The following is a 25,824-nucleotide window of genomic DNA, read 5'->3' as shown; positions in this document are numbered from 1 at the left end:
CTCACATTCCTCATTTTCTCTCTCTTCCACTCTCATCTCCCACGACCATCGCCCCCCCTGTCCCTCCCTCCTTCTCTCTGCTCCTGACTCTCTCTGCCTCTCTCCAAAGCTGTTGTTACTGTGTGGCTCCCGCACATCATTCCACCGCGATGGAAATTAAATGAAGGTGGCTTAACGCAGCTAACAGAGGCATGCTTTGAAGGATGTAACCGGGGGAAGCTGCTCTGCCAGATCCTTTTGCATGAGCTGTGGATTTGCGCTGCTGAGGCGAGGACACAGCAATCACTCAGCCATGCAGAAGCCCAGACAACAGGACTAATCTCTCCACCTGACTTGTGGAAGCTCCACTTTTTTTTCCTGAATTATTTATTCCTCGCTGCCAAAGATAGTGTGGGACAATGGAGCCGGAGTGAAGTACATGGTTAATTTGTAGCTTTGACTGCAGTCTGCAGCGCACATGGATGTGTTCAGCTTTGTGAAGATGCCAAAGCTGTCAGGGTGAGTCCGACGGATGCTTCTGTTCGTTCTCTAGCAGGTGGTGTTTCGTGTCTTCGTATGGGCTTGATTTATAGATACGACACAAGAATCACATGTGGAACGAGGTGATTAAATATGCTGAGTTATTGATTGCTCAAGAGAGCAAGTTGTGCAGTCATGTATGATGTAGTGAAGTAGACAGGAGTGGGGTGGATGCAGAGGATGATGCAGTTCTTTTATGTAAACTGTGTGTATATAAGTTCGTAAATGTCTTGGACTGCGGAGAATAGTCATGGTTTGTTGCTTCATGTGGTGTCATCAAACCATACATGTTCTGAAACACTACGAGGATGATGTGTGGTTGTTTCAAATTGAAATCACTTCAGGCCAAAGATAATGATTACCAATTCATGTCATTCATAAGTAATTTTCAACCTTTTTTTGGTTTACAATGTACTGTTATCTGTTCCTGGTCTTTAGACTCATACTGTACATATGTGTGGTCATTTAATATGATTGGTCAAGTTCACATTCCATTGCCCAGAGCAGGAGGATGAACACTAAGAGATGACTGACAGTGGTTAAAGGCTTGCTGTTGCACAATGAAAACAATACATAGGAAAACAAACCCACCACATTTAGGTTTAGAGTCTTATTGTAACTCTTCAATGGGGAAATTGTTAGTTTCTTTTTTAACATGAATGTGATGGCAAATATGTGGCATGTTGAACTAAAAGTCTGGAGGAATGTATTCGTTGTCAGGGTGACAGCTCACCTCATGCACCCATGGGTCTGCTAGATTGAGTTGATGTGCCCCAGTGGACACTAATCCTCCTCTGGGATTTGGCTCCATCAGAAACACCACAGACCACTGGTGGGGGAACAGCTGATCATAAATGGGAATTATTCAATCAGATACTGTTTGTGTCACAAGAATGCTCGCTCAGTGCATTTCGCTTATGAGTCATCAACAGACTGCACTGGTATTTTTCTCATTAGTTTAAAAAAAAGAAAGAAAGACAAACAATAACAGCAACCCACTGCAGCGAGGAAGGATATAATGCTTGAGATGTTTTTTTCTGCGTAGAATGAACATTTCCTTTCTTTAACATTCCTAGAGGAAAGCAGGCATATAGAACGGATTTTCCTTCAGATTAAAGGGCCGTTGTTTTCCAGTTTTGTATCCCTCGGCGGCAGCATTTATGATGCTGCTCCCAGTGGACCACCATGGTCACTGCACCCTGTCACTGTTAATAAACCACACAATGCTATCCCTGATTATGAGTTACCACTGCTACACTGGCGTTTTCTTTTTGTTTTCTCTCTCTCAGCTGCCAGAAAGCATTTAGATCAGCATGACTCTATTTTGCTAAGGCTACAGAGAAACCCACTGTATGTATTTAGTGATGTACCAGTAAGGGAACATTTTCTTCATTCTCTCCTACTGCTGCCTCACAACGCCCCCAGACGTGACTGCCTCAGAAACAAAGGGATGCTCTTTCTTACATTTTCCTTCTTTGTTTTTCGTGTTTCAATCTAACACTTTCACATGGTTGATATTCTTTTGTTGGAGGAGTGATTGCTAGATTTCACCCCCAGTTTTTAAAAAGAAAGTTGGCAGCGTTTAACTAAAGTTTTGAAAAACTGCATCATTTGATCTTTACATGTTGAACATTGGCTTGATTTTACTTAAGTGTTGTTAAACTTTTAATATATATCCTGTGCTTGTTAGAAATGTTTTTTTGGCAACATTACTGTGAAGATTATGAGCCTTAACATTGCACATCTATGGACAAAGTTTTAATTATCACAGTGACTTCCTAACTCAACATTTGTGTGTAAGGAATTGTTTGCATTTCCGCATTGCATGGATAGAATATTTGTTATTGTGCAATAGTGCAAAGTCGTGTAAAAGATACATGTTTGCATGAAATGTGTGAGTGGAATTATTTTCTTCGTGCCATCAAGATTAATTATATGGAACATCAGTAAAAGATCATTTACTTGTTTTGCATGACTTCACTCATGGCTGGGTTTTTCTTAAAAAATCCATTATGTTCGACATGTTTTGACTGCAAACTTTTTGCACAGGAAATCACTGGTCTGGACACAAATTGATTAGCCTAATTGTTCATCAGAGTACACAACGAGCAACAGATCTGTCATTGTTAGCTGTTCTCGTCAGAAGCTCTCAGGGAAGAGTATCAGAAATGGCTTTGGGTCAGAGATGGGAGCCAGCTGGCTGGTGCACGAGGTCCCAGGCAACCATTTATTTAGTTCTCTCCTTTAAAGCTTTTAGCATAAAAGCAGTGAGTCGCACAATAAGGTGAATCCACGTCTAGTTCAGTGCCCACGGGCTAAATTCACCACTATGTTTGCTTGATGTTTTACATAACGCACTGTGAAGCAAAGGAGGCTTTGGGAAAATGCAGGGTATAAATGAAATAATAATGAAAAGACAGATGTCTATGCTTCATTCAAATGAGAAAATGTGTTGTGCGTGTGCAACCATGCACATTGAATTCTGCAAGTATAGGTGCTGCAGCAGGCTCTGTTGTGTATCCAGGTTTCAAGTATAGCTGTTTAGTAAGATAATAGTGTTTGCTGTTGAACAGGTATGCAGGGGGGCTGTGAGGTCTTACTCACTGTAACAGAGCAGGAGGATCATAGCGTGTGGCCTGTTTCCCAGATGCTGTTTTATTCCCACCCAGAGGAGATTAACCAAAAACCTTTTCTATATGGAGGCACCACGGAGCTGCTCAGGATAGTGCAGTTGCCCATGGCAACAATATCAGGGCTTCCAAAGACAAACACAGAAATACAATATTCAGTGGGTTTAATGGTGGGGGGATATAGACTCATATTCTCAAGTCTGTGTTAGAAATTCCCTCATGTGATCTGATTTAGTTGGGAAAGTGGTTTCGTGTAAATGAGGAATATATAAAAAAACACTGTTTGATTCTCTGATGTCAAATAAAAACAATAAGTAGACAAAAACAATGAGGTAAAATCACAGAATGGGCAAGAATAGTACGATGACATTAAACAATGTTGTGGTGCTCTTGTCGGCAATATCTTTGAATACTCGAACCGCCAATTTAGAAAAATGGCATGTTCTTTTGCCGTATTCACCACAAGATTAGAATGAAGCAGAGGGCCGATGTTGCTGAAACAAAAAGCAGTGCGTTTGTCTCCTCGACAGTATGGAGGTAGTCTGAAAAGGAGAAGTGGAATAAGGCCTATAATCAGAGCGGTTCCTCTCTGTCTGAACCACTTCTCTGCTCTGCCCCCCCGTCCTCCTCCCAGGAGATGGTCATCTCATCTGCTGTCTCTTCACAGATTTCATATCCAAACAGAATCACATTAGCAGTCTGTCTCTGCATAAATGTCTCTGTTTAGCACCGAGAAGCAGCGTCACAGACTCCCTAATGTGTTTCTTCCCTCACTGTCACAAAAAGAGACCATCAAAATATGGATTTATTTATTTTCCATTTAAAAAAGTTGGGTTTGTGTGCAATGTTAAATGTAGACAGGCATTACAATTGTAATACAAATTCCCGATCCAAAGAAATCAAATTCTATCTATTAGTTTAAGTCTATTGGGAATACATTTGTGATGGTGTGTTTGCATTCAGTATTTAGTTATTTTCGATTTTTAAAAAGTTGGGTATGTGTGATCAGTGATAATAACAATTGTCTTGGATTCCTGATCCAAAGAAATCCAATTATATCTATTAGTTTAAGTCCTTTAAAACTACTGGTAATGCATTACAGATGGTGTGTTTGCATTCAGTGTTTACCTGTGTGTGGATTTATGAAGCTGCAACTGTTCTGAATGTTGCTCTGACATAATGAAATAGTTTGTTAATAATACATAAGATCCTATTAGACAGGATCCTTATAAATCACATACTGCTGTACTGTAAGAGAAGTACGTGCTGTTTACTGTAAGTAATGGTGATGTAGCTAAGTAATATTGATATTAATGTGGCCCTCTAAACTCTTCCGGAATAATTCCCTGACTCCCCCCAAGTGCATGCTGGGAAAGCTCTAAGAACCAATAAGTAAATGCAGAGATTTGCCCTTTGGCGATGAGCACATTCATGTCAGTTAACAAGTTGCAAATGGGGACTTTGACACAAACTCTACTCAGAGAAAATACCTCTCTGAATTCCTGTTTGAAAATGAACAAATCTTTATATCCAATATGTTTAATGGCCGGCATGTGGCAACAGAGTGTGGTTTCCTATAGCCAAGCCTCATGGAGATTATCCATGTCAATTATTTAACTAACTTGAGTGTCTCTGTTGGAATGTGCTCTTCTTAGCTGCGGCTTGTCTATAATGCATAGTAACTCCCTACATTAACAGGATTTCAACCTTCATAACACACCATAACACTCCTCGGTAAGGTGACTGGCTTATTTAGAATAATGAAAGGGAAAGTGAACTACTGTGATAAAGCAAGGATCACATTATTCATGCAGTTTTTATGAAGGACTAAAAACTGATCTTTTCCATCTCAGAGGCAGTACAATTAAACTCATAATGTTGAAAAGTATAGTGGCTCATGAATTACATATTCTTGCCACATTCATCTGAACAAAGATATTAAGATAGATGATCAAAATGAAGCATTTCAATACAATGGTATGGTACAACCTTGATGCTAGTTGCTGTGGTAACAAAGGCTTAGACCTTCATGTGTTTGCAATGTATTGATTTGATGAACTATGAGTCATTTTTCATTTTCCTCTTTTTGTTAATGACGGTTAAAGATTATGCTTTGGTTGCTCCTGGGATGTTAACTTTGCACAATTACAACAAGAATGAGTCACTATGTATTTTTGCAGTTTCTGTGCAATTTGTCTTAAAATAATATACATTTGTTTGCAACCTCTTGTTGCCATTGTCCTCCCTTTGACTCTTGGGTAACTATTCATGAATTGTGCAGCATGGCTTGCCCACTTGGCGCTCAATTACTTAGTCCGATGTGAGCGTGCAGCCATCATTTATTTATGCTATAGCCGAGGAAGATCAGTTTCACTGTCCACCAGTTGGTGAACCTTTTCAGCCTCTCTGTAAACTGGAGTGCTGCGACTCAATGGCATAATGCACCTCCCGCCTGGAGACGAAAGAAATCAAAGATCACAGCGTCTATGACTGTGTCGTTAATACAGACAACTTGTGGCTGAGGGACAGAAAATGGATTATGGTGTACAATTTTTAAGTTCAGAAACATATTTTAAAGGCACAGCGTCTAAAACTGTAAGTACATTGTGCTTTATTACGTAGTAGACCTTTGGAAAATGTCATTGCCAAAGGTGTAATCCTTCAGAAATACCATCGTCAAAGAATAATATTCTTATGCTGCAATTTTTTGACCTTTTATACGTTACATCTCTTGACCTAAATGTGTACATTTGCGACATTGAACACTGCTAGTGTTAGCGTGGCTGTTAGCTTTGTCCCGGAGGCTGAAATGGATGGTATAAGTAGGACTCATCAATGAGGTGAACTTGGCTCCAAAAGTGTCACACAGCATCTAGTTTGTCCACACACATCCTACGTGCCGCAGGAAATGTGTTCTAAATATACACCATCGAGGCCTGCTCCCAGCTAATTTACTGCGGGTCAAATAAATCCATATCCATGTGGAAACGCTATTATCACCCAAGAAAGAAAGATTGTTTCCTGTATTCAGAGCCCGACTTTAAATCTAACGCACTCAAAAACAGCATTTTCAGCACACGTCCTTTTATGAATTAGTTATTATGTAATGCATTCAGTTGCACTTAGGTGTGTTTGTTGATTTTGTTAGAATAACTCCAAAACACTTTGGCATAGGCTGCATTATTTTTGAAGTGGCTAACTTTTGCTCTGAACAGCTTTAGAATATGTTGTACCTTTTTCTCCCAGCTTATATGTTGTGTTGATGAGTTGGCAATGTTTAATTCATACCTCATGAAGTGGGCACGTGCGCCCACACAAACAGACGTGTGTTAGCGGGCACACCCACACAAACACACACTCTCATGCAGATACAAGCACCCTGCACACACTTTATTATCATCGGTACAGTAACTGGGGAAACATTTAGAGGGGAAGAAAGAGGAGCTTTGAATAATGAATGCGAAGAGCCCGGTTACACGGCAGACATGCCTTTGAAGTGACATAACTTACTGCCACTGCTTTCATAGCATCACCAGTGTGCAGACGCAAAGACAGAGATAAAGGGAAGGCACGGAGGGGGTGCGGACAAAAACACATTCTAACCAATTCTGCTGAAAACCTGTACCCTGCCAACTTGTGGCACAGGGGAAAGGCTACAAGGAATTGTGTTATGATGGTAGAGTCAGAAAATCTTATTTCATCTCCATCTTAGAACGGGGTAGTATTTCATAGATGGCAATAATTGTTTTGTGAATGGCTGGTTCTTTTCTTTGATAAACTTTATCAAATTGTCTTGGCATTGAGCAAATCAAAGACATTCCTCTGAGCTCCTTTTATAAATGATGTGCTGACATCTAGTAATATAAGCAATTTCATGCCTCTCAAAGCACAAGAGTGAAGCATGACAACTCCGCCTGTGTGTCTAGCTTACGTAATTAATTAGATTTGTATTCACTGAGTGAACTGCGGCTATGGAACATTGTTTATCACGCTGGAATCATCTCTTATCACTTGGGTCGAAGCGCTTCATGTCAGCCCCCCGATTATAATTGAACAAACTCTATTACAATTATTATTTAAAAATGATTTCGGATATAAACTGACTCTATCGTATAAGCCTGGAGCTTGAAATGGCATGTTATGCAAGTTTAATGAAAACGCACATTATGATATGAATTTCTGCTTCATTTCTCATCTTTTTCTTCTTCTGCAGCCACAGGACCAAATCCTCAGGCTGGCCGCCCCCTTCAGGGACCTGGAGTCATTCCCAGGGACCCCCCAATGGATGGGACATGGGCACCAATAGAGAGGGGCGTGACTGCTACATCAAGTAAGTGCCCTGTGTTTAAAGAAACAGTGTGTGGGGGTGTTCTTTGTCCCAGATGTTTCTTACGCTTTGCCAACCTGTGATTATTCTCCGGGCCACGTCACTGCCTCCACACTGTCTCCATCTGTGCGTTCAGACTCCTGATTCTCTGTTCCCTCTGCGCACACTCTGCCCCTGCCCACTCTCATTCTCTCTCACACACCCACAACACTCCTCATGCAGTCTCCCAAATGCAGAAGAGGGCTTTTGAGAGTGTGTGTGTGTGTGCACTGCCGCTGAGGAGGAAATTCACCTGTGCAGGGACTTGTTTTGATCTGAGAGTCTGAGTGTTCCCCCGAGGATGCTGGGTTACAGTGGCATCGGCGTAATTGATCCTTCCTAATTGGCACTTCTGGAGATCTGTACAGGCAGGTAAAAAGAAACTGCACAGTTTTTGTCATGCTTGTGTACACATTTTAAAATGTAACTCATTAGTTTTCGCTTGTTTCATTACTAAGGCAGAGACATATCCTCAAATTTGCAAAATGCATTCATACTAGATACTAGATTCTGACTGTTTTAGCTAAATATTTGCTCCTTTTCTTTCATCACGAGACTGTTACTTCTGCTCATTTAACAATTATTATAATATTATAATGCATCCACATGCACATCATTTTTTTGTCCTAGATTAATCTCTGTAATGTGAATAAAATCTGTGTATTTGCATGCTATAGTGAATAGGAGGTGAGCACTTGTCACACTCGGGTTAAAGCACGAGCAGCGTGATGTCAGAGGAGTTATATAAGAAGTAAGGAGCAGGGAAAGTGCTGGCTGCAGAGAGGCAGATCATGGAGGCTGTTCTAGCTCCAGCTTTCTAAATTTGAGGCAGACTCATGAATTATCAAATGTCCCTTTCTGTGACTGTCTGTAGTCATCGGGGTTTGTCAAGGCTCCAGGGTGTTTGTAATAAATTGTTGTTTTTCTCAGTGGAACACATGTCTGATCTGCGTGACAAGAGCACATGAATAAAGCAGTATCTGTTTAATATTTACACTGTGACATAGGGTATTTAATGTAGCTGTAATAGAAGTTAGAGACAGCTGTGACAATAGTCGGGAGGATTGCTAAAAAGAGTAAATAAATATAATTGGGAATATGACAGAGTTTACAGAGAATTGTTCTTTGTTTAGACTCAGCTTGAGATGGCAGGATGGCAATTTCACAAAGACACCAAAGTAAAATGAACAGTGTTTCCGTCAGTACTTAAATTGACTTGAATAAGCTACATTTTATTGACAATTTCCTCTTGGGAGGTCACATTAGCCAGTCCCTCTAAAGGAGGAGTGACACAGCAAAAAAAAAAATGCCAATACAAACTGGCTATGATTGCATAATTTAAGAGAAAGAAAAAAAAGGTTGTGTTCCCGGCAGGACAAATATAACCGCCTCAGCAACAACAAGTCGTGAGTCGTGTCTAAACAGTCTTTCAGAACAAGAGTTTGGATATTGCTTTTGGTAATGAGCTAACTCCACTTTGTCCACGACGTGCTTTAAGAAAACAAGAGTAAAAACAGTCTTTATACGCCGTCAGCCAGCATTTCTTGCCCTTTCAGTTCATCTTGTTAACTGTGTAGCTCACGGTGTAGAGTGTTGTGGAGCTACGCTAGCAGCTAATGAGTATGATTAGGAACCATTTAGATGCATGGCTGTCTGCACAATGGGAATGCAGCCATGTTTAGCAGGTGGCAGTGCAGGGGAGGAGACAGCACTCTTCCTGAATGCACAGGTCCATATGGTTTTGATTTGTGCGCAATCTCTTGATTTTGTAATTTCAGACATAAAAACGGCATATTAAATCCAGGTAATTTGTCTAATGAGCACCTTCAGAAATGTAAAGGGATTGAGTTCACTGTGAGGTAATTATTGTTATGACTTGTCATGTAATGACTGGCAAAAGGCTGAGGATAAATGTGTTATTTTGATAGGCATTATAATCAACTGTGGGCTATGCTTTTTAAAGAAATTAATTGGAAACAGAGAGAAGATGAACACTTTCTGTCTCTTCTGTATGTATAGTGGCTTGGGTGTTCTCCTGAAATGCTTATGGAATATTTAATGTTAATCAGATATTTACCTGACACACTTAGAAAACACATTAGTTCAAATCGATGTTGCATTCAAATGATGCAATGAAAAGCTATTTGTAAAAGTATTTACTACACCAAATAATAATCCATTTGTAATTCTGGCCTTGCACTTGAACGCCACACTGCTGTGTGTTGTCATGTTCATGCTACCACCAGCAGGGTGTGTAAATGCTGATGGGGTGTGTCATGAATTTGTGCCCACTCACCACCAATATTATCTTGAAAGCCTTGGGATCCCTTTCACTGACATGGTTTGAGAGAAATATCAAATAGGCGGGTCAAATTAATCAGGGCCTGAAATAATGAAGTATTTGTAATTAGTCTTAACATCTAAATGGTGATTTCCTTATGCTATTCTGTTCACAAATACAACACATCCCCTGCTGCTTTCATGCCAGTTATAACATATTTCAGGACCTATTGTTAAACGCATTGAAAAAAACAAATTAATTAAAAAGCTGCAAACTTTTTTGAACTTATTTGACACATTCTCTTTATTTTAGGATAACAGAATGAGGGTTTTTCTCCTTCGACGACCTCAGGGCCAACCCACTCAGCTCATTATTTTCAATTAGTCTTGGTGCCGCAGGCTTTGCACCGCCGCTGCCTCTCTCTGCCTGACCGTCCTGCTGCACAACACCGCCGTGAAACCACAGGCTTCGGTGTTAATTTCAACAATTAGTCCGTTCATTTTCAAATGGATGTGCAAAATAGTTTTTTAAACGGCTTTGGAGTTTAACTTTTTGTTACTCCAGACCATTTTATTGATATGCCTCGCTTTTTACATACCTAATCGTTTCTACTCTGTATTGTCAATACATCTGGGGGTGTTGCTCTGCAATAGATTTTCAACCCTCATTTTGAGTGAGGCACAATGGGTAATGTACATGTATTTAAATCAGTCAAACTGGTGTGTGAGGTCATGTGATAGGGTAAGTCAATGGGTCAAATTTCCTACATTTTGCGTATTATAGATGAAGGGATTCAAACATTTGAAAGACTACAGTATAACTACAAGGTTAATGTGTGTGCAAAGGAGTCACAACTGCATTATGTAACAGGTTGAACAATGTCAATTTACTACATTTCTTTGTGGGATTAATACTTTTTTTTTCATTTGTTTGTTGTTTTTTTATTCTTAACCACTTTATTTCTTGAAAAGAAAATGTGGTTCTTAAAAAAGGTTCTTAAAAAATAGTTTTATAAACAGTATAGAGTCCAATATATCTACGAAAAAAGACAGCCTTAACCACCCAACAACATGTGTGTGCATGACAGAGACTTTTAATTACACCTTAATGCAGATGTGTTAGAAACCCACCAATGGATAACTTCAGGCTGTGTCATTTTTAATTGAATCAAACAGGATTATATCTTAATTGCAAATACATGTAATGTGGCCTCTGCATAATACTGATGCAGTTCATATTGAATTAGCTTGCATGTATTATCGTTTAAATGGAATCAGTAGCATTACCTTTGAGGCATTTGTTTAATTAACATAAAAACAAGATCCATGTGCCGGCGGGTCGGTGATTACACAATACCTGCTGGATTCTTTTATAACACATGGACACATTTACTGCATAGCTTTATCGTGAATATTTTAATTGTATTTTTAAGTAATAAACAACCCTAAGTGTTCTCTTTTGTCTTCGTTCTGCTTTTTCCTTGGGTAGATCAAGGGACGGAAATATAGTCCTTGTGACGAGAAAGCAGAAGGACTTATGCAATATGTCTTACATTTAAGAAACCTTCAAGGAGGCTGTGCAATAAAAGCTCCTGAAATTAAGAAAAATTGCAGCACTCAAACTATTGTTGTCTTCAGCTGGAGGAGATGGCAAATCACGTTGTTTAATATCCTATAAATTATTGCAGCTCAGTTTATCAAACATCTTGTTCAGCTTCAATAGAAAGAGGAGACAATTTGTTAATTTAAGATAATTATTTACAGTTCCACATACATTTAAAGTATTTCCCCCACTGTAGCTATGTGCTGCATTTTCATAGAATTGGCTATTAAAGTCAATGTTAACAAACTGTTTGTACTATTTATCTTATTTCGTGTTCATATTATCTTTCTTTTGGATAAGGGTAACTTAAGGGTTTTTTTTTTTTAACATTAAAAGTCTATTTCATTTGAAGTCTTAGCTCTCTAAGTCTGAAAGGTTAAAGAGCATCACAGTCCTCAGGTTCACTTCAAGTTCAGGACTGATATTACCACAAGCAAATAGAAGTTGAAAACCTTGTGTCAGCATTCCTTCCTCTTCCTGTCTTTTTGTGTTATCTTTAGCTGCATTCTACTTCAAATAACAGATCACACATTCACCATTTTAACATGTATAGCTCTGGGAGATAATGGTTGAATTATCCTCTAAAATGTCAGTTGATAGTCACTTAGCTTTGAACATCTTGCTGAACATGTTTTTTGTTGGAATCAGGATGGCGATTGACAGATCTTTCTGTGGCTTTGTGCTTCGAAAGATTAATTGTTAGTATTTAGTGGTGAGCAGTACATGTGTCAGGAATAACTGTGAATTACACACTGTCTGCCCACGGCTTTAATTAACCAAGATTGTTGGCACCATACGGAGCTGCTGCTGCTTCTTCTTCTGCAGCCAAGAGAAAGTGAAGAAACACTGTAAGAACTCTGAGAATATGTGAAAGCTACAACCAGTCTTTGCTTTAAAGCTCGAGAAGAGAATAACCCGATAGCAAGGGGCAAATACAAATGCATAGTGAAGGAAATGGTTAAATACATTCAGGACAGTCTTGTTTGCAAGTTCTTATTGGCAGGATTCTCCTCCACCATCATATCAGTCAGTAATGAGGTTTCAACATCATGACACTCCACATCATGCCTGCATCTTAATCAGTGTGGCAAAGTGAAAGGCCTAACAAATAACAGCGTGAGTACTACAGAGAACTCTGACGGCTCCTTGGTAAAGCACAGAGTGGATCTCTGCAATGGGAGAACACAAACATTGGAGCTGATTACCATCGCCCACATGTTCTATTTCTGCAGCATCGGACCACTTTCTTATTTCCCGAAAAATATATTTTCTGTCTTTAAAAATGTGGGGATGAAGAGACAAGGTAAAAAAATCATTTTCTGTACAATAAGCAGTTAGATTACATTTTTAACATCTTTCTCTGTTCTGACTTTTGATTGTTTCTCTGTAGGGAATTCTCTTAAGTGTATAGGTTCAGCAATCATATCTTTAAATTAGACCTTTAACTACATTAGTTTTAAGTGATTTGCCCATTATTCTCTGGGATGGTTAAACCTGATGTTGCCTTGCATATTAAACAAGGATCACACTAACTTCCACAGTCAGGCATTTACTTGATTAATTAAAAACCCTGGCATCGGTAATGAAACTGATGAAGTCAGACCGGTGTGTCCTTAGTTTGTCCAAACAACAGTCCCAAACCACTTAGAAACAATATGTTATAAAGCTAAATCCTTGCAGCAAAAAAGCTTTTACCAGAGAATGATTGGAGTTTTAAATGAAGTTTTCTGTCAATCGATTAATCAACTAATTACGACAACCAACCTTTGTGCCGATATAAGGCCCTAAACACTTAAAACCCAAATCCAGTTGTTCCTTGTGTATCCCAAACATGTTAACTTATTATTATCAATATCCAAAATCAAATCGCTTTAGTTGTGTAATGGCCAAAAACATTTAAATACAGAAAACATGAAGATCATCCATTTGCATTCCTGCATTGAGGACGTCTTCAGTGTTACAGCAGCAACAAGGATAGTGTCAAGAAGATTGTTTAAATATTAGCAATGGCATTTTTGAATTCTTATATTATACACATTTATGAAAAGAGTACAATTTCTGTTGTTCTTTCATATACTAGCATTGGCTTCACAACACTGCATACACAAGCAGTGCTTTACAAAGTGTACAACCCGTAGTGATGACTAATAATAAAGCTTCATAGGGTAGGGTATTTTCATTATATGTACAGCCCTTTGGCTGACCAAAAATCGTTTAAAAATGTGCTATATAAATAAAACTTGATTTGATTTGATTTATTTATATAGCACTTTTCATACGACAGAGTGCAGCTCCAAGTGCTTTACAAAATGACACATCACAAGTTAAGAACTTTACAGGTACATGCAGCAAAATATAACATTTAATCAGGTTAATAGACACAAGGAGATAAAATGTATGATAATAAAAATAAAAATAAAATAAATAATGGTTTCTCTCTGACAGATAAGACACAAGACAACTGAGTCGATGCAACAATATAAAATATAAAACCCCATAAAATAGGAAATATCCTTTGCCTTCTGTCCGCAGCCACCTCTCCCAGAGCTGCTCCCTGGATGAGGTCCGTCTGGACGGGGACCGGTTTGTGCCGCCAGCGCCCCGGAAGGTGGAGATGAGACGGGACCCAGTGCTGGGCTTTGGATTTGTGGCAGGCAGTGAGAAACCTGTGGTGGTCCGCTCAGTCACACCAGGTAAAGAGCCCCGACAGTCTAGTACAGCAATGACTCATCCTATCCATGGATAATATCAACACAATCCCCAAAGCAGATGAAATCCTGAAACCACAAAGTAGAGAGGAAAACCCACTCAGTCTGTAGTTCACATGGATGATTCATTGATTTGAACAGCACTCGATGAATAAGCATTCATTAGACCCCTAAGCCACGAGACAGGAAACAAAGAAAAATGGCATGACTGTGCACTTTGTACCACTTAACCGTTGTGTGGTGTGTGTTGGCAGGGGGTCCATCAGAAGGCAGGCTGGTCCCAGGAGACGAGATCATCATGATCAACGATGAGCCGGTCAGCTCAGCGCCCAGGGAGAGGGTTATTGATCTTGTCAGGTATGACCACACACTGAGGTGAGATGTCATTTCACCTGTTGATGATTATACAGTATACTACCTATAAAAATGTGTCACTTTACTTGGAAGTTTTTAGGTTTCATTGTATTACAACGGAAAATCAAAGTATATACAGTAATGACTCAATGAAAAAGTAATATATATACAAAGTGATCATGATTAATAACTTGTAAAATACATGTTTGCATTAGTATTTATACCTGTACGGACACACCTACATCAGTAATGGTGCAGTCATTTAGTTTGGGCTGGGGGATAGATACAATATTTGGGGTTACATTAAATCCCTAATGAAAAAACATTAAAACTTAAAAACTTCCAAGGCACTGTTGTTCACTTTTTTTCAACTTTAGAAACAACCAAACTACTTTTAACAGTTTACCCTTTATGGACACCTAACCCTATTGCCACAGATTTTCAAAAGTAGCCCAACTTTCTATACGACTTTTTGTAATGTAATGAAACCAAATATTTCAGCTGGACAGATATGGCACATCATGAACCACCTGCTCTTCTCACCATGATTTAGCCTTTTGCTGGTGTCAATGCTTGTTCGTGCGTCTCATTAAATTAATATCACTGACACAGCTGAGTGGCTGGCTGTGAGCGTTGGTCCTCGTACGACCTGTGCAGCGGTCTGTAAACAGAACATTAGTCCAGGGAGAAGTGCCCAAGTGGCCAATCCTTCACTGCTCCTGTGGCCTTGAATGGACTCTGCAGTAAAACTGTGAATGCAGGACATGCTGCAGGACCATCACTGGGACACAGTGTTCCTTGTGATACCATCCGCCATGATGTCCAAAAAATAACAGTAACAAAAAATGAAATATTTCCAGATTTCCTTACATTTGTTTTATTTTAACCTTTATCAAAATGTATTCTCTTTTTTGTGTGTCTTGCAGGAGCTGCAAGGAGTCCATATTGTTGAGCGTTATTCAGCCGTACCCAGTAAGTTTCTCCATCCTCTCTGAATGAAATGGAGTAGATTCCAATAAGCTGATTTAGCGCTTAAAGGTCCCCTATTATACTGTTTTTCATCAATATATTATAGCTCTCAGATATATACAAACATGTCTCTGAAGTGTTTGGCTCCAAATACCAAACAGATCATGCATTGTAGCATCCCATAAACCCCTCTGTTTCAGCCCTGTTTCAAAAGTGCTGATTCTGTGTCTGTTACTTTAGATGAAAATAAGGAGCCACTCCCCACGCCCCTCTGAGAGATATTTGGTTAAAAAGAACACAATGGTGGTCTAGGAGGAGATTCAGGTGATAAGGTGGGGGGGGGGTTACCTTGGTTGGTTATTGGCTAATGGTAACACAAGCCAGAAAATCGTTATGACATCATAAAGTGGCCAAAATCTGATCAGCTCATGACAGGTTTTTATATAAACAAAATGTGGGCGAATCTTTTTTCCTGACACTTTCAGAATCTCTTTACACAGAGGGGACACATGTTTATGTATGAAAGACATGAACATGTGGATTTTGCATAATAGGTGACCTTTAAAGCTGATGATTTAGTTGAATCAATAAAACGCAATCCATTAATCATGCCATATGTCTGTTCTGGCACTACTAAGGCTGCGTGTAACAGTCCCACTTACTCAAAGGAGTCCAATTGCAGCAGCGTTTCCAAGTCTTCTCCTGTTGTAGTGTCAGATCCTTGAAAGACCTCGACTGAACCTGCCACTTTAACATTTACCCCAGTCATGAGGCACCAGATGGTTGTGAACACAGTGCCAGAAGCGTATAGTTGACCTTTATTTATTCTGCACATAATAAGTCAGTGGAAATGTACATTATGCTTGAATGACCTCAACAAATAGACCAAATCATGTGTGAGTGCTCACTGCTCACAGAAAAGACATGGTGTTTCTAGAGTGGTGCCATCTTTTAATTCCCTGTACACTGTAACTGGTGTTTTATGATGTAAAACCTTTCCCCTTAACTTGAAAATGTAATATCTACATACATACATGCATTCTGAATGTGTGTGTTTCAGAGGCTTATCATGATGAGTGTAGAGTCATCGCAAAACAGCCACTTAACAACCTGAAAAGGATTTGATTTTGCAAAGAAAACATGGATGTAGTATTCCAGAATACTCAGAGGAGCAAGCAGCTCTTATAATACACCCTGTAATTGCATCTGTTTACCAGCCGTTTCTTTGCAGCCTCAATGACACACCAGCAGACAGCGAGGGGACCCTCCCTCTTGTGTCCTACACACAGCCTCCCTAATTGCATCAGCATCAGAGTGGAGACATGGGATGTTGTCATGTTTCCAGAAGCAAACATGTCCTTGAATTTTGTGGAGCTGAAAAAAGTAAATGACTAATCCTTTAAAAAGGAACTAATTGTCCTTTCAATCTGTTTTTTCTTCTTCCCCTTCAAAAGTCACCCAAATCGGCATTCATCAGCGCAGCCAAAAAGGCCAAGTTAAAGACTAATCCTGTTAAAGTCCGCTTCGCTGAGGAGGTCATCATCAATGGCCAGGTCCCCGTAAGTCACACTGGACATGATTCACTCTGTACACATGGAGGATCTGAGCAGGAGGCGACAGCGGGCAGAGTTTCACTGTGAAAGCAGGCAGAGAGGAGAGGGAAAATATCAAAATCACTAATGGTAAAATACAGACCCGCATGAGAAAGGCACCTGCTCTTCATCGCTGGAATGAAATAGAGAGCATGTGGTAATGATTGGCAGAAATAGGAAGGCACTCTCACAGAGAGCCTCCCTGATTTTTCAGAATTGTCCGACACAATGCAGACATTTCTTAGAGAGTAACGACAAAGTAAGAAGACCTACCTAAACAACAAATACCTATTAGTGAGCAGCATCATTCATAAAACCAGAAAGAATTTAGGAACTACAATGCGTTAGTGTGTAACAAGTACTACTCTCACTACAAAACGAGTGTAAATTGTAAAACATACATGTTTTCTTCTGGATGATAAAATCGATATCACTCTCATACAGTAGGCTTATATGTATCTGTTGAATATGAAGTTACAGTCGGGAGAGTAAACCTGCAATCATCTGCCTAGCAACACCTTTTATAGCTCACTAACATGTTATATATTAGATGTTTAATCCATACAAATATGTGTTAAAAGGACACCTTGTGGTATAACAGGTTTTAACCCTGACTATTTCTTGGATGGGCTCCTGTAATAATAACTATTAAAGTATGGGAGTGTATCAACTCTCTCATTATAGCAAGAAAGCACATTAGTCGATATATTTTTTTCATTTTCCCTTAATCCTTCAAATCACTTACCCATTAAGTTCTTGAATGTGCAATCATTTTCTCACAGGGGGCTTTCAATAACACAATTCTCCTCATGCACTTTCACTAAAGTATATCATCTTCTTTCATTTAGAGATTTGTTGAACAAATGATTATTTTTCCATCTTTAGGAAACGATGAAGGACAACTCCCTTCTCTTTATGCCAAATGTTCTGAAGGTGTACCTGGAGAACGGGCAGACTAAATCGTTTAAATTTGACAGCAGCACATCCATCAAGGTAGGTGCAGGAAAGAACCTGGCTTTACTGTGAAATGCAGTTGCATAATCTTAATTGATGTTCCGTCTAAATGCTGAATGTTATTCTGAGTTGCTCTGCACAATATAAAGTGCAATCTCCTCTCTTCACTTTGGCCTTCAGAACTTTATCTGAACGGAAATTATAGTTGAAACAAAAATAACTTTTGAACCCAATTAAATGTGCGGCAGCCTGGAGATCTTGGTCAGCAATTAGCATTTCCATCATTTTTCCTTTTGTAAAAGGCTCAAAGTATGTTCAGTTGTTTTTGTGTGAGCTCAGCCATAAACTAAATTATGGTGTTGGCAATGGGCTGAGCATGCTGCTGCATCTGCACACTTCGTATATTGTATTAACGATGACTTTGTGTGTGTGAAAGGACGTCATCTTGACCCTGCAAGAGAAGCTTTCCATTAGGAGCATCGAGCACTTCTCTCTGATGCTGGAGCAGAGAGCCGAGGGCTCTGCCAGCAAACTGATGCTCCTGCATGAGCAGGAGATGCTAACTCAGGTGAGACAGCTCTCTGTGGTGCTGCTAAACAGGAGAGACACAGTTAAATAATAGACAACCACCCTTGACTTTAGTATGCAGTCAGGTGTTTGCGTATTCAGGCTGTAGAAAAACAGGAGCAAACCTGCAGACTATCTCAGTCTGACTGCTTATATTTGAAAGATGTTAAAAGCAAAGGTTTGACATTTTGGGAAATATGCTAAATCACTCGTCTGTCAGAGAAGCTGCACAAAATATTTCCTCATGAACACCACTACTTCTTATTTTGACATTTGAATGGATCCAATAAAAGAGAAAATAAACATTGATGTGATTTTTTTAACCTTTTGGACAAAGTTAGTCTTGCTGTTTCCATCTGTTTCTATTTTATAAGCTAAGCGTAGCTAAGCTAACCATTTCCTGACCATGAGAGAGCTACAAGTCTTCCCACCTAACGTTTGCCAAGAAAGCAAACCAGCTTATTTCCAAAAGTGTTAAACCATTCCTTGAATCAATGTCAAAATGGTATATTAATCCTGACGGACTACATGAATTTAGTTAAGATCTACTGTTGCCTAATGGGACCATCTTTATCTTTCGACTCGTGCCATAGGTGACACAGAGGCCAGGGTCGCACAAGATGAAATGCTTTTTCCGCATCACTTTTGTCCCGAAGGATCCCGTGGACCTGCTCAGGAGAGATGCGGTAGCATTTGAGTACCTCTATGTTCAGGTGAATATCAGCAGATGTGGATATCACATACAGGTACAGCGTATTTAATGGCGACGTTTAAGGACTCACAGTATGCTATTCGGACTCCTCGAATTTAGTGGAGAATTGAGTGTTTGCTAACGGCATTAGCTAACATGTGGGTGCTGTAGGTGTGTTGTCTTCTTGCATTTCATGATAATGAAGGTAATTGAAGTGTAACCTCCCCCTGTCCTCTCCCTCTCCGCCTCCTCCAGAGCTGTAATGATGTGGTATTGGAGAGATTTGGGTCAGAGCTGAAATACGACACGGCCCTCCATCTGGCTGCACTGCAAATGTATATTCTAACCATCAACGCCAAGCAGTCCCAGAAAGTTTCCCTCAAGTACATTGAGTAAGTAGATGTCACACTGCAACATGTAACCATTGAGTATTGTGTTGTTTGCCTGCCAAGTCTAGAAGGCTTTCTTACAACAAAACAATGATCTCACTGTCACCATCCTTCTGTAATGCATGATGATACATCACTGCTGGTTAGGTAATGATTCTGATTGCACCCTGTCAGATAATCAATGCACCACCTCGGAGGAAGTAGATCGATCAGCAGTCAAGAATAATGACATGCCTATTTGACATTGTGATTGAGTGACCTTCTCTAATCTTTATGAATTGTGCGTCCACAGGAAAGAGTGGGGTCTGGCATTGTTCCTGCCGCCTGCAGTGCTGTCGAGCATGAAAGAGAAGAACATCAAAAAAGCCCTCACCCACATCCTCAAAACCAACCAGAACCTGGTGCCGCCTGGTAAAAAGGTAGGGTACCTCTTCCCCTTTTCTCTATTCCTCCCTCTTTATCTGCAAGTCTCCCCATCTCTGTCTTTGGAAAGACTCTTTACTACCATCTGGTGGGGGGCTTCATTAAAAGAATTAGTGCTGCGTGGTTGCTTGAATGGATATTGTTGCACCTTTTTTTTTTTGTGTGTTACCCATTCCAGCTTTTAACCCAACCTATATGTCTTGTGTCCTTCCCCATTCCAGCTGACTGCCTTGCAAGCAAAGGTGCATTATCTGAAGTATCTCAGCGATTTGAGGCTGTACGGAGGACGGGTTTTTAAATCCACACTAGTTGTGAGTGAGGCCATTTTATCACATTGTGTGCAGCCACACAGTGTGTCACACGCTGTTCATTTGCATGCAGAAAGTGATACTGAATCTCTCATCCCTTTCACAGCAAGGCGAGAAGCACACAGAAGTGACATTGCTGGTGGGGCCCAAATATGGCATCAGCCATGTGATCAACACCAAAACAAACCTGGTGGCTCTTCTGGCCGATTTCAGTCATGTGAACCGCATTGAGATGTATACAGAGGACGAGAACAGGGTCAGAGTGGATCTACATGTTCTGGACGTAAAGGTTAATAAATTCTCTTTTCAAAATATAGAAATGTGTGCGCTGTCTGGTTGTGTGAATATTTTCTAGGGCTTTGATCTTAACAACACCAAGTCATTATAATTATTCCCATTTATTTTGTGCTTATCATCATCTGCTTATCTGTCTCTTTCACAGCCCATCACTCTCATAATGGAGTCTGTTGATGCGATGAATCTGGCCTGTTTGACTGCTGGCTACTACAGATTACTGGTGGACTCTCGGCGCTCCATCTTCAATGTGGCCAAAAACACAGAAACAAGTATGTCTGCAATGCCCACAGCATGACTCATCAGAACGTTTTGTTTTTTTAAATAGACCTGTTTTCATGCCCTGGTTCCTCTTTGCAGGCCAAGCAGCGAGAGTAAAGCAGACCTACCAGGCCATCGAGTGTACATACAGCACGCCCCATCAAGGATTTGAGGACAGAAACAACCAGAGATGCAACCAAGATTATTCTGAGCAGGATAGTGAATACCTGGATCACGGGAGATTTGAAGGCCAGCCAGTGTACATAACGGAGATCCACCAGGCCCAGCACCCGGGGCACACTGTAGAGAGAGCCGAGTGCTGCAGAATCCCATGCTCCCAAACTTACCTCAACATCCCCAGGCCCAAACCCCAAGACTCCACCAGGAGTGCAAAGGTCTCCTTCATATTTGGAGATACTCCCTTAGAAAGTGTTAACCCCCAAAATTTGGGCTACCAGAGACTGATGGACGAGGGCCCAGAGATTCTAGACAATCACAGCCACATGTACCGGCGTCTCGAGGAGGACTATAAGATGATGGATGCCATAGAGGACGGGTATCAGTACTCCACCAAAATCTTCGGTCCCACTGAATGCATCGAGGAGCCGCTGCTGCACGATATCTGCTACGCGGAGACGACCGATGACGCAGAGGACGAGGACGACATCAGTTGTGAGGAGGACATGGTGATGAGTGACATAGACAAACCCATGTTGCTCTCGCTCTCGGGGTCCAGCGATGACATCATTGACTTGACCTCCCTCCCTCCTCCTCCGGAGGGTAATGACGAGGAGGACAGTGACGTTCTGCTGCACTCGCTCAACCTGGCCATCGCTGCTCCTCCCCCCGGCTTCAGGGACAGCTCTGACGAGGAGGAGCAGCAGCAGGGGGCCGGGACTCGTTCCCATGGGGCCCGCAACGATATCCCAGTGTCTCTCATAGATTCAGTGCCCACCCTCGGAGCAGAGGGCCACGGGGAGCCTCTGAACGATGCAGTGGTTTCCACCTTACAGGCACTGGAGGCCCTCGCCGCGTCTGAGGAACAGAGTCCGGCTCAGTCCGAGAGTAGCACAGGTTCTCCTTACACTATTGTAACGTTCATCCATTAACATCACACGTTTTCCAGCCATTCACTTCTGATTTGTCATTGTTGATTTTTTTCAATAAAGCCCATTTTGTTCTATGTTTCCCTTTGTGTGAGCATTTTTTCATTCATTTCAGCATTTGTATTAATTTCAGTATCATTTTCTCAACATTTTATTATTTCATGAACCATTTTATAATTTGTACATACTGCACGATAGCATGCTAATATTCAAAGCCTGTGACTCTTTTTAAATAGATCTGTATTTTGATTGTATCTTAAAGTAGTTATTCTTTATTGATGCACTATTTTCTGTGTTATTCCAAGGTTATCATTAACTCCTTTTCTCCCTTACATGTTGAATCACATTGTCATCACCATTCATTATTTTTTGACTCGTTCCCCTTATCTGTGATATTTGTCGAGTGCCTCAGATGAATTCATTAATGAAGTGTTTGTCTTTCTGTGATACACAGGTGTAGAAATATCACGGGCATTTAGTCCCGACTCCTCCGATTCTGGCAACGAGACAAATTCCTCCGAGATGACAGAGAGCTCAGAGCTGGCCACTGCTCAAAGACACTCAGAGAACCACCTGAGGATGCACATGGCCATGGCAGAAGGATACCCAGCCGTGAACGAGGAGAAGGCAGAGTCCGCCTTAGCCAGCGTTGGTGGAGCGGGAGCTTTGCAGTACAACCCACAGGAGCATCAGGATGAGGAGGCGAAATCATCTGCTGTCGCCTCCTCCCAGATTTTTCACTCAGATGGCGGTGAGATGGAGCCAGAGACAATGGAAATCAAATCAGTCAGTGAATACTTCACTAAGCTGCACATGGGCTCAGTAATGAGCAGGCAGAGAGGAAAACAGAGGGAGGCAGAGAGCAGAGTCCAAGGAGAAACCTGCGAATCCTCGGACAGAGGTCACATGACCTCTCACGACTCGGCTAGAGACGAGCCCGCTCATCTTGTTGGGAAGTACAACGCTTTCACTGTGAGAGATGCCTACTACATGAATCAACTGGATCTGGGGCGAACACACTTTAAAGACAGAAATCAAAAATGGCAGCCCGGAAACAAGATGGCCGAAAATCTTTCTCCAGAAAGTGTGAATGACTCACAGGCTTCCCACGCAGACAGGTTGACAGTAAAGGGAGACAAACGGGACTTAGATGAAAGAAGCCAACAGTCAAATGTCCACTCACCCTCGAAAGGACCCGGTCTTGCAGAAGGAGAAGCAGCCTCACAGGACAATGAGCAGCCGCACGCTTTTACACGCGAATACCACATGAACAAGCGCATGTCCTCCATTCAGAGTGAAGGCGTCCATTCTCTGCAGAGCTCCCAGTGTTCCTCTATAGACGCTGGCTGTAGCACAGGCAGCAGCAGCTGTGTCACTCCCATGGATTCTCCTCTCTGTGCCACAGACAATATGCATGTACTGTCAGAGTCCTCGCTGAAGGGGCTGGGTTACACACCTGGTGAGGAAAAAGCTTACGGGCCCCCAGGTCAGGGGAGGGCCGGCCATCCCATAGACCCCACCCTGCTGAGGAAGATCCACGCAGCGACCAGTGCGGAGCCGGGATTCGGGATCACACGGGAAGGCAGCCACCGAATGCCCAAGATAAAAGAAACCACAGGTACAACTACACAGGAGGGTGCTCTCTCTTATCTAGCTAAATAAAAAGACTGAAAAACTGTTAGCAGCTCTCTGATGCTGTACAGAAGTGCTTTAAACTTAATGCCATTGCAAGCATGTGAAAATACTCCAGGTGATTTCTATTTTATTTGAGCATCTATTTTAGCATTATAATTCTGTTGCGCACAAGTCTCCTCCTTTGAATTTTCTCTTATCTTAAACATTTCAAAATACCTTCTCCACTTTAAGCCTCTCGAATAGTTTTGAATTAAAATAATCTGTGTTTCAAGTAAGGCATTTAAAATGTTTTTCTACCTATATTTAGGTATCTGTTTGAACCTTAATTAGTTATGATATCATTTTAACAAGTATGCAAATTATCATATTTTCCTGAAGTTTGAAAATAGTTTATTACAGATGAATGTGTGCGGTCAGGGAGATGCTTAACAGTGCTTTTTGTTTCCCTTGTACCCCTAGTGTAGCTTGCACACAGCTGAAGAAGGTTGGGGAAGAGTCATCTTTAGCTCTCTGTATTGAGAGCAGTACCACCACCACAACCACGTCACCTTCATCTTTAAGAAGTAGCACAGAGCTCGGCGGGCTACCACAGGCCAGCCCCGAGCCCGACCCACAAGCCCTGGCTTTCCCTTCAAGCGGACCTTCATGTGACACTCAAACAAGCAGCCTCAGGAAGCCACACAGGGATCGGATGCTCAGGAGGAGCTGGAGCGCCATAATGCCAGCTTCCAGTAGCCTAGAAGCGCTGCTCGAGAAGACAAGAGCCACACTTACAAGGAAGGGTGGCAGTCAGAACTTCCAGTCTCAAGATCCCCCAAAAGTAAAGAGGATATTCTCTGCCAAAACGTTGCCCAAGAGCTGGTCCCTGGGTTCAGTCGCCTGTAATCCATCTGGTAGAAGGCAGATGTGTTCAGAGTCCACAGCTCAGAGGCTGGGCACGGGGACGTGGAGGTGCCGTGGGCCGTTCAGTCACTGCTTCCTGCGGAGAAAGAAAAACAGTGATGACGAAGACAAAAAGATGCCTCTGTTCTCCGTCAGCTCTCTTTCTTTCAATCGCGAGGAAAACGCTGTCTTGAAAGCTGACTCTAAAGCTATGAAAGACATGAGCCTTGAAGCCAGGCTGGCTCGTGTCAATTCAATGAAGGGAAAAACATACAGCCTTCACACAGGGTTCGCACTCGCACGTGAGGATGCCTTAGTGATGGTCGGCGTGTTGCGTTCCAGCGTCGGCCGCTCGTCCAGACGTGGGAACCGCGAGGTCAGCGAGGCCGACACGGATACGTCCTCAGAGCTGCTCCTCACGCAGGCCAAAGTGCTGAGCAGCGCCTGCAGTCAGATGGCTGTGGAGTACAGCAGCCCGGAGGAGTTGCTGCTCACGCTGACTCACAGCTTCCACACACTCTGCTGTCTGACGCAGGCCTGCATGTCACTGGTGGACGAGCTGAGCGAGAGCGAGCGGCGGGAGGTGGTGGCGAAGGTGGAGGAGGTGGTCATGAACTACGTGCGTCTGTTGAAATCTGCCGAGGCAGCGTCGGGAAGATCCCCCGGTGACCAAAGTGTGAATGCATTGACACATCACTCTGCCACCATGTCTGTTATTCTAAACGCACTAAGTCACTCACTGAAAACACTGCTCAACAAATAAACTGTTGTTATTCCGTCCTGATTATTGATTTTAAAAGCCATACATGAGAGAAATGGGTTTGACAACCAATGTGAACTGCTGTGATGAAAAAAACTTGCCTTGTGTATACGATATTTTATTATCTAAAATAAATTATATAAATCATTAAAGTTTTAAATAGATTATATTAAGGCCTCTATGAAGAAGAATATGACGCTCCTCTCAAGTATATTATCAGATATTATATGATAGGGATTCTTTTTATGATTTATTGGTTACAGTAGGGTTTTACCATGTAGATTATTTCAACCTTATAAAAGTACCTTGTTTATAAATTGTAAGAATATATATTATGTTAAAGAAATGCATACACTATATATAAAGCTATAGACAAATCATTGCACAGGACAAGACGTGAACAATCATTTAAATGCATATTACTTTTTCATTTGCTGGAGTCACCTTAATTTATTGAGCAGTTTACACGTTGGAAACTGAGTACTTATCTGTTATTATTTGTCAACATCATTAAAAAGATGAAAACTTTTAAA

At 41.3% G+C, this 25,824-nt stretch overlaps 1 protein-coding gene across 2 annotated transcripts; it reads left to right on the top strand.

The window, feature by feature from the left end:
* Positions 1 to 77: 77 nt before the first annotated feature.
* frmpd4 (FERM and PDZ domain containing 4) lies at positions 78 to 25,824 on the top strand. 2 transcript variants are annotated; one of them, XM_034128900.1, is made up of 17 exons: positions 78 to 498; positions 7,363 to 7,479; positions 13,931 to 14,091; positions 14,361 to 14,463; positions 15,387 to 15,432; positions 16,884 to 16,988; positions 17,907 to 18,014; positions 18,412 to 18,543; positions 19,136 to 19,255; positions 19,489 to 19,625; positions 19,915 to 20,041; positions 20,267 to 20,356; positions 20,460 to 20,642; positions 20,796 to 20,919; positions 21,008 to 21,982; positions 22,469 to 23,632; positions 24,114 to 25,824. In XM_034128900.1, exons 1-17 carry the CDS (start codon positions 458 to 460, stop codon positions 25,292 to 25,294), a joined length of 4,914 nt encoding a protein of 1,637 aa, XP_033984791.1. In that variant the 5' UTR covers positions 78 to 457; the 3' UTR covers positions 25,295 to 25,824. The 2 variants fall into 2 exon arrangements, with proteins under 2 accessions (XP_033984791.1, XP_033984790.1); XM_034128899.1 differs by having other exon boundaries at positions 14,361 to 14,481.

The sequence above is a fragment of the Trematomus bernacchii genome, unplaced genomic scaffold (genome assembly GCF_902827165.1).
Source record: "Trematomus bernacchii unplaced genomic scaffold, fTreBer1.1, whole genome shotgun sequence".
Lineage (NCBI taxonomy): Eukaryota > Metazoa > Chordata > Actinopteri > Perciformes > Nototheniidae > Trematomus > Trematomus bernacchii.
Note: the sequence above shows the minus strand (reverse complement) of the source record. Positions and strands in the feature narration are given on the sequence as shown.

What these genes read in the sequence shown, in the direction of transcription:
- frmpd4 (XM_034128899.1), top strand. Translation starts at nt 458, where the DNA reads ATGGATGTGTTCAGCTTTGTGAAGATGCCAAAGCTGTCAGG. An exon ending in TTTTTAAATCCACACTAGTT is followed by an intron (nt 20,357 to 20,459) that starts GTGAGTGAGGCC and finishes TCCCTTTCACAG; the next exon opens with CAAGGCGAGAAGCACACAGA. An exon ending in CAAGATAAAAGAAACCACAG is followed by an intron (nt 23,633 to 24,113) that starts GTACAACTACAC and finishes CCCCTAGTGTAG; the next exon opens with CTTGCACACAGCTGAAGAAG.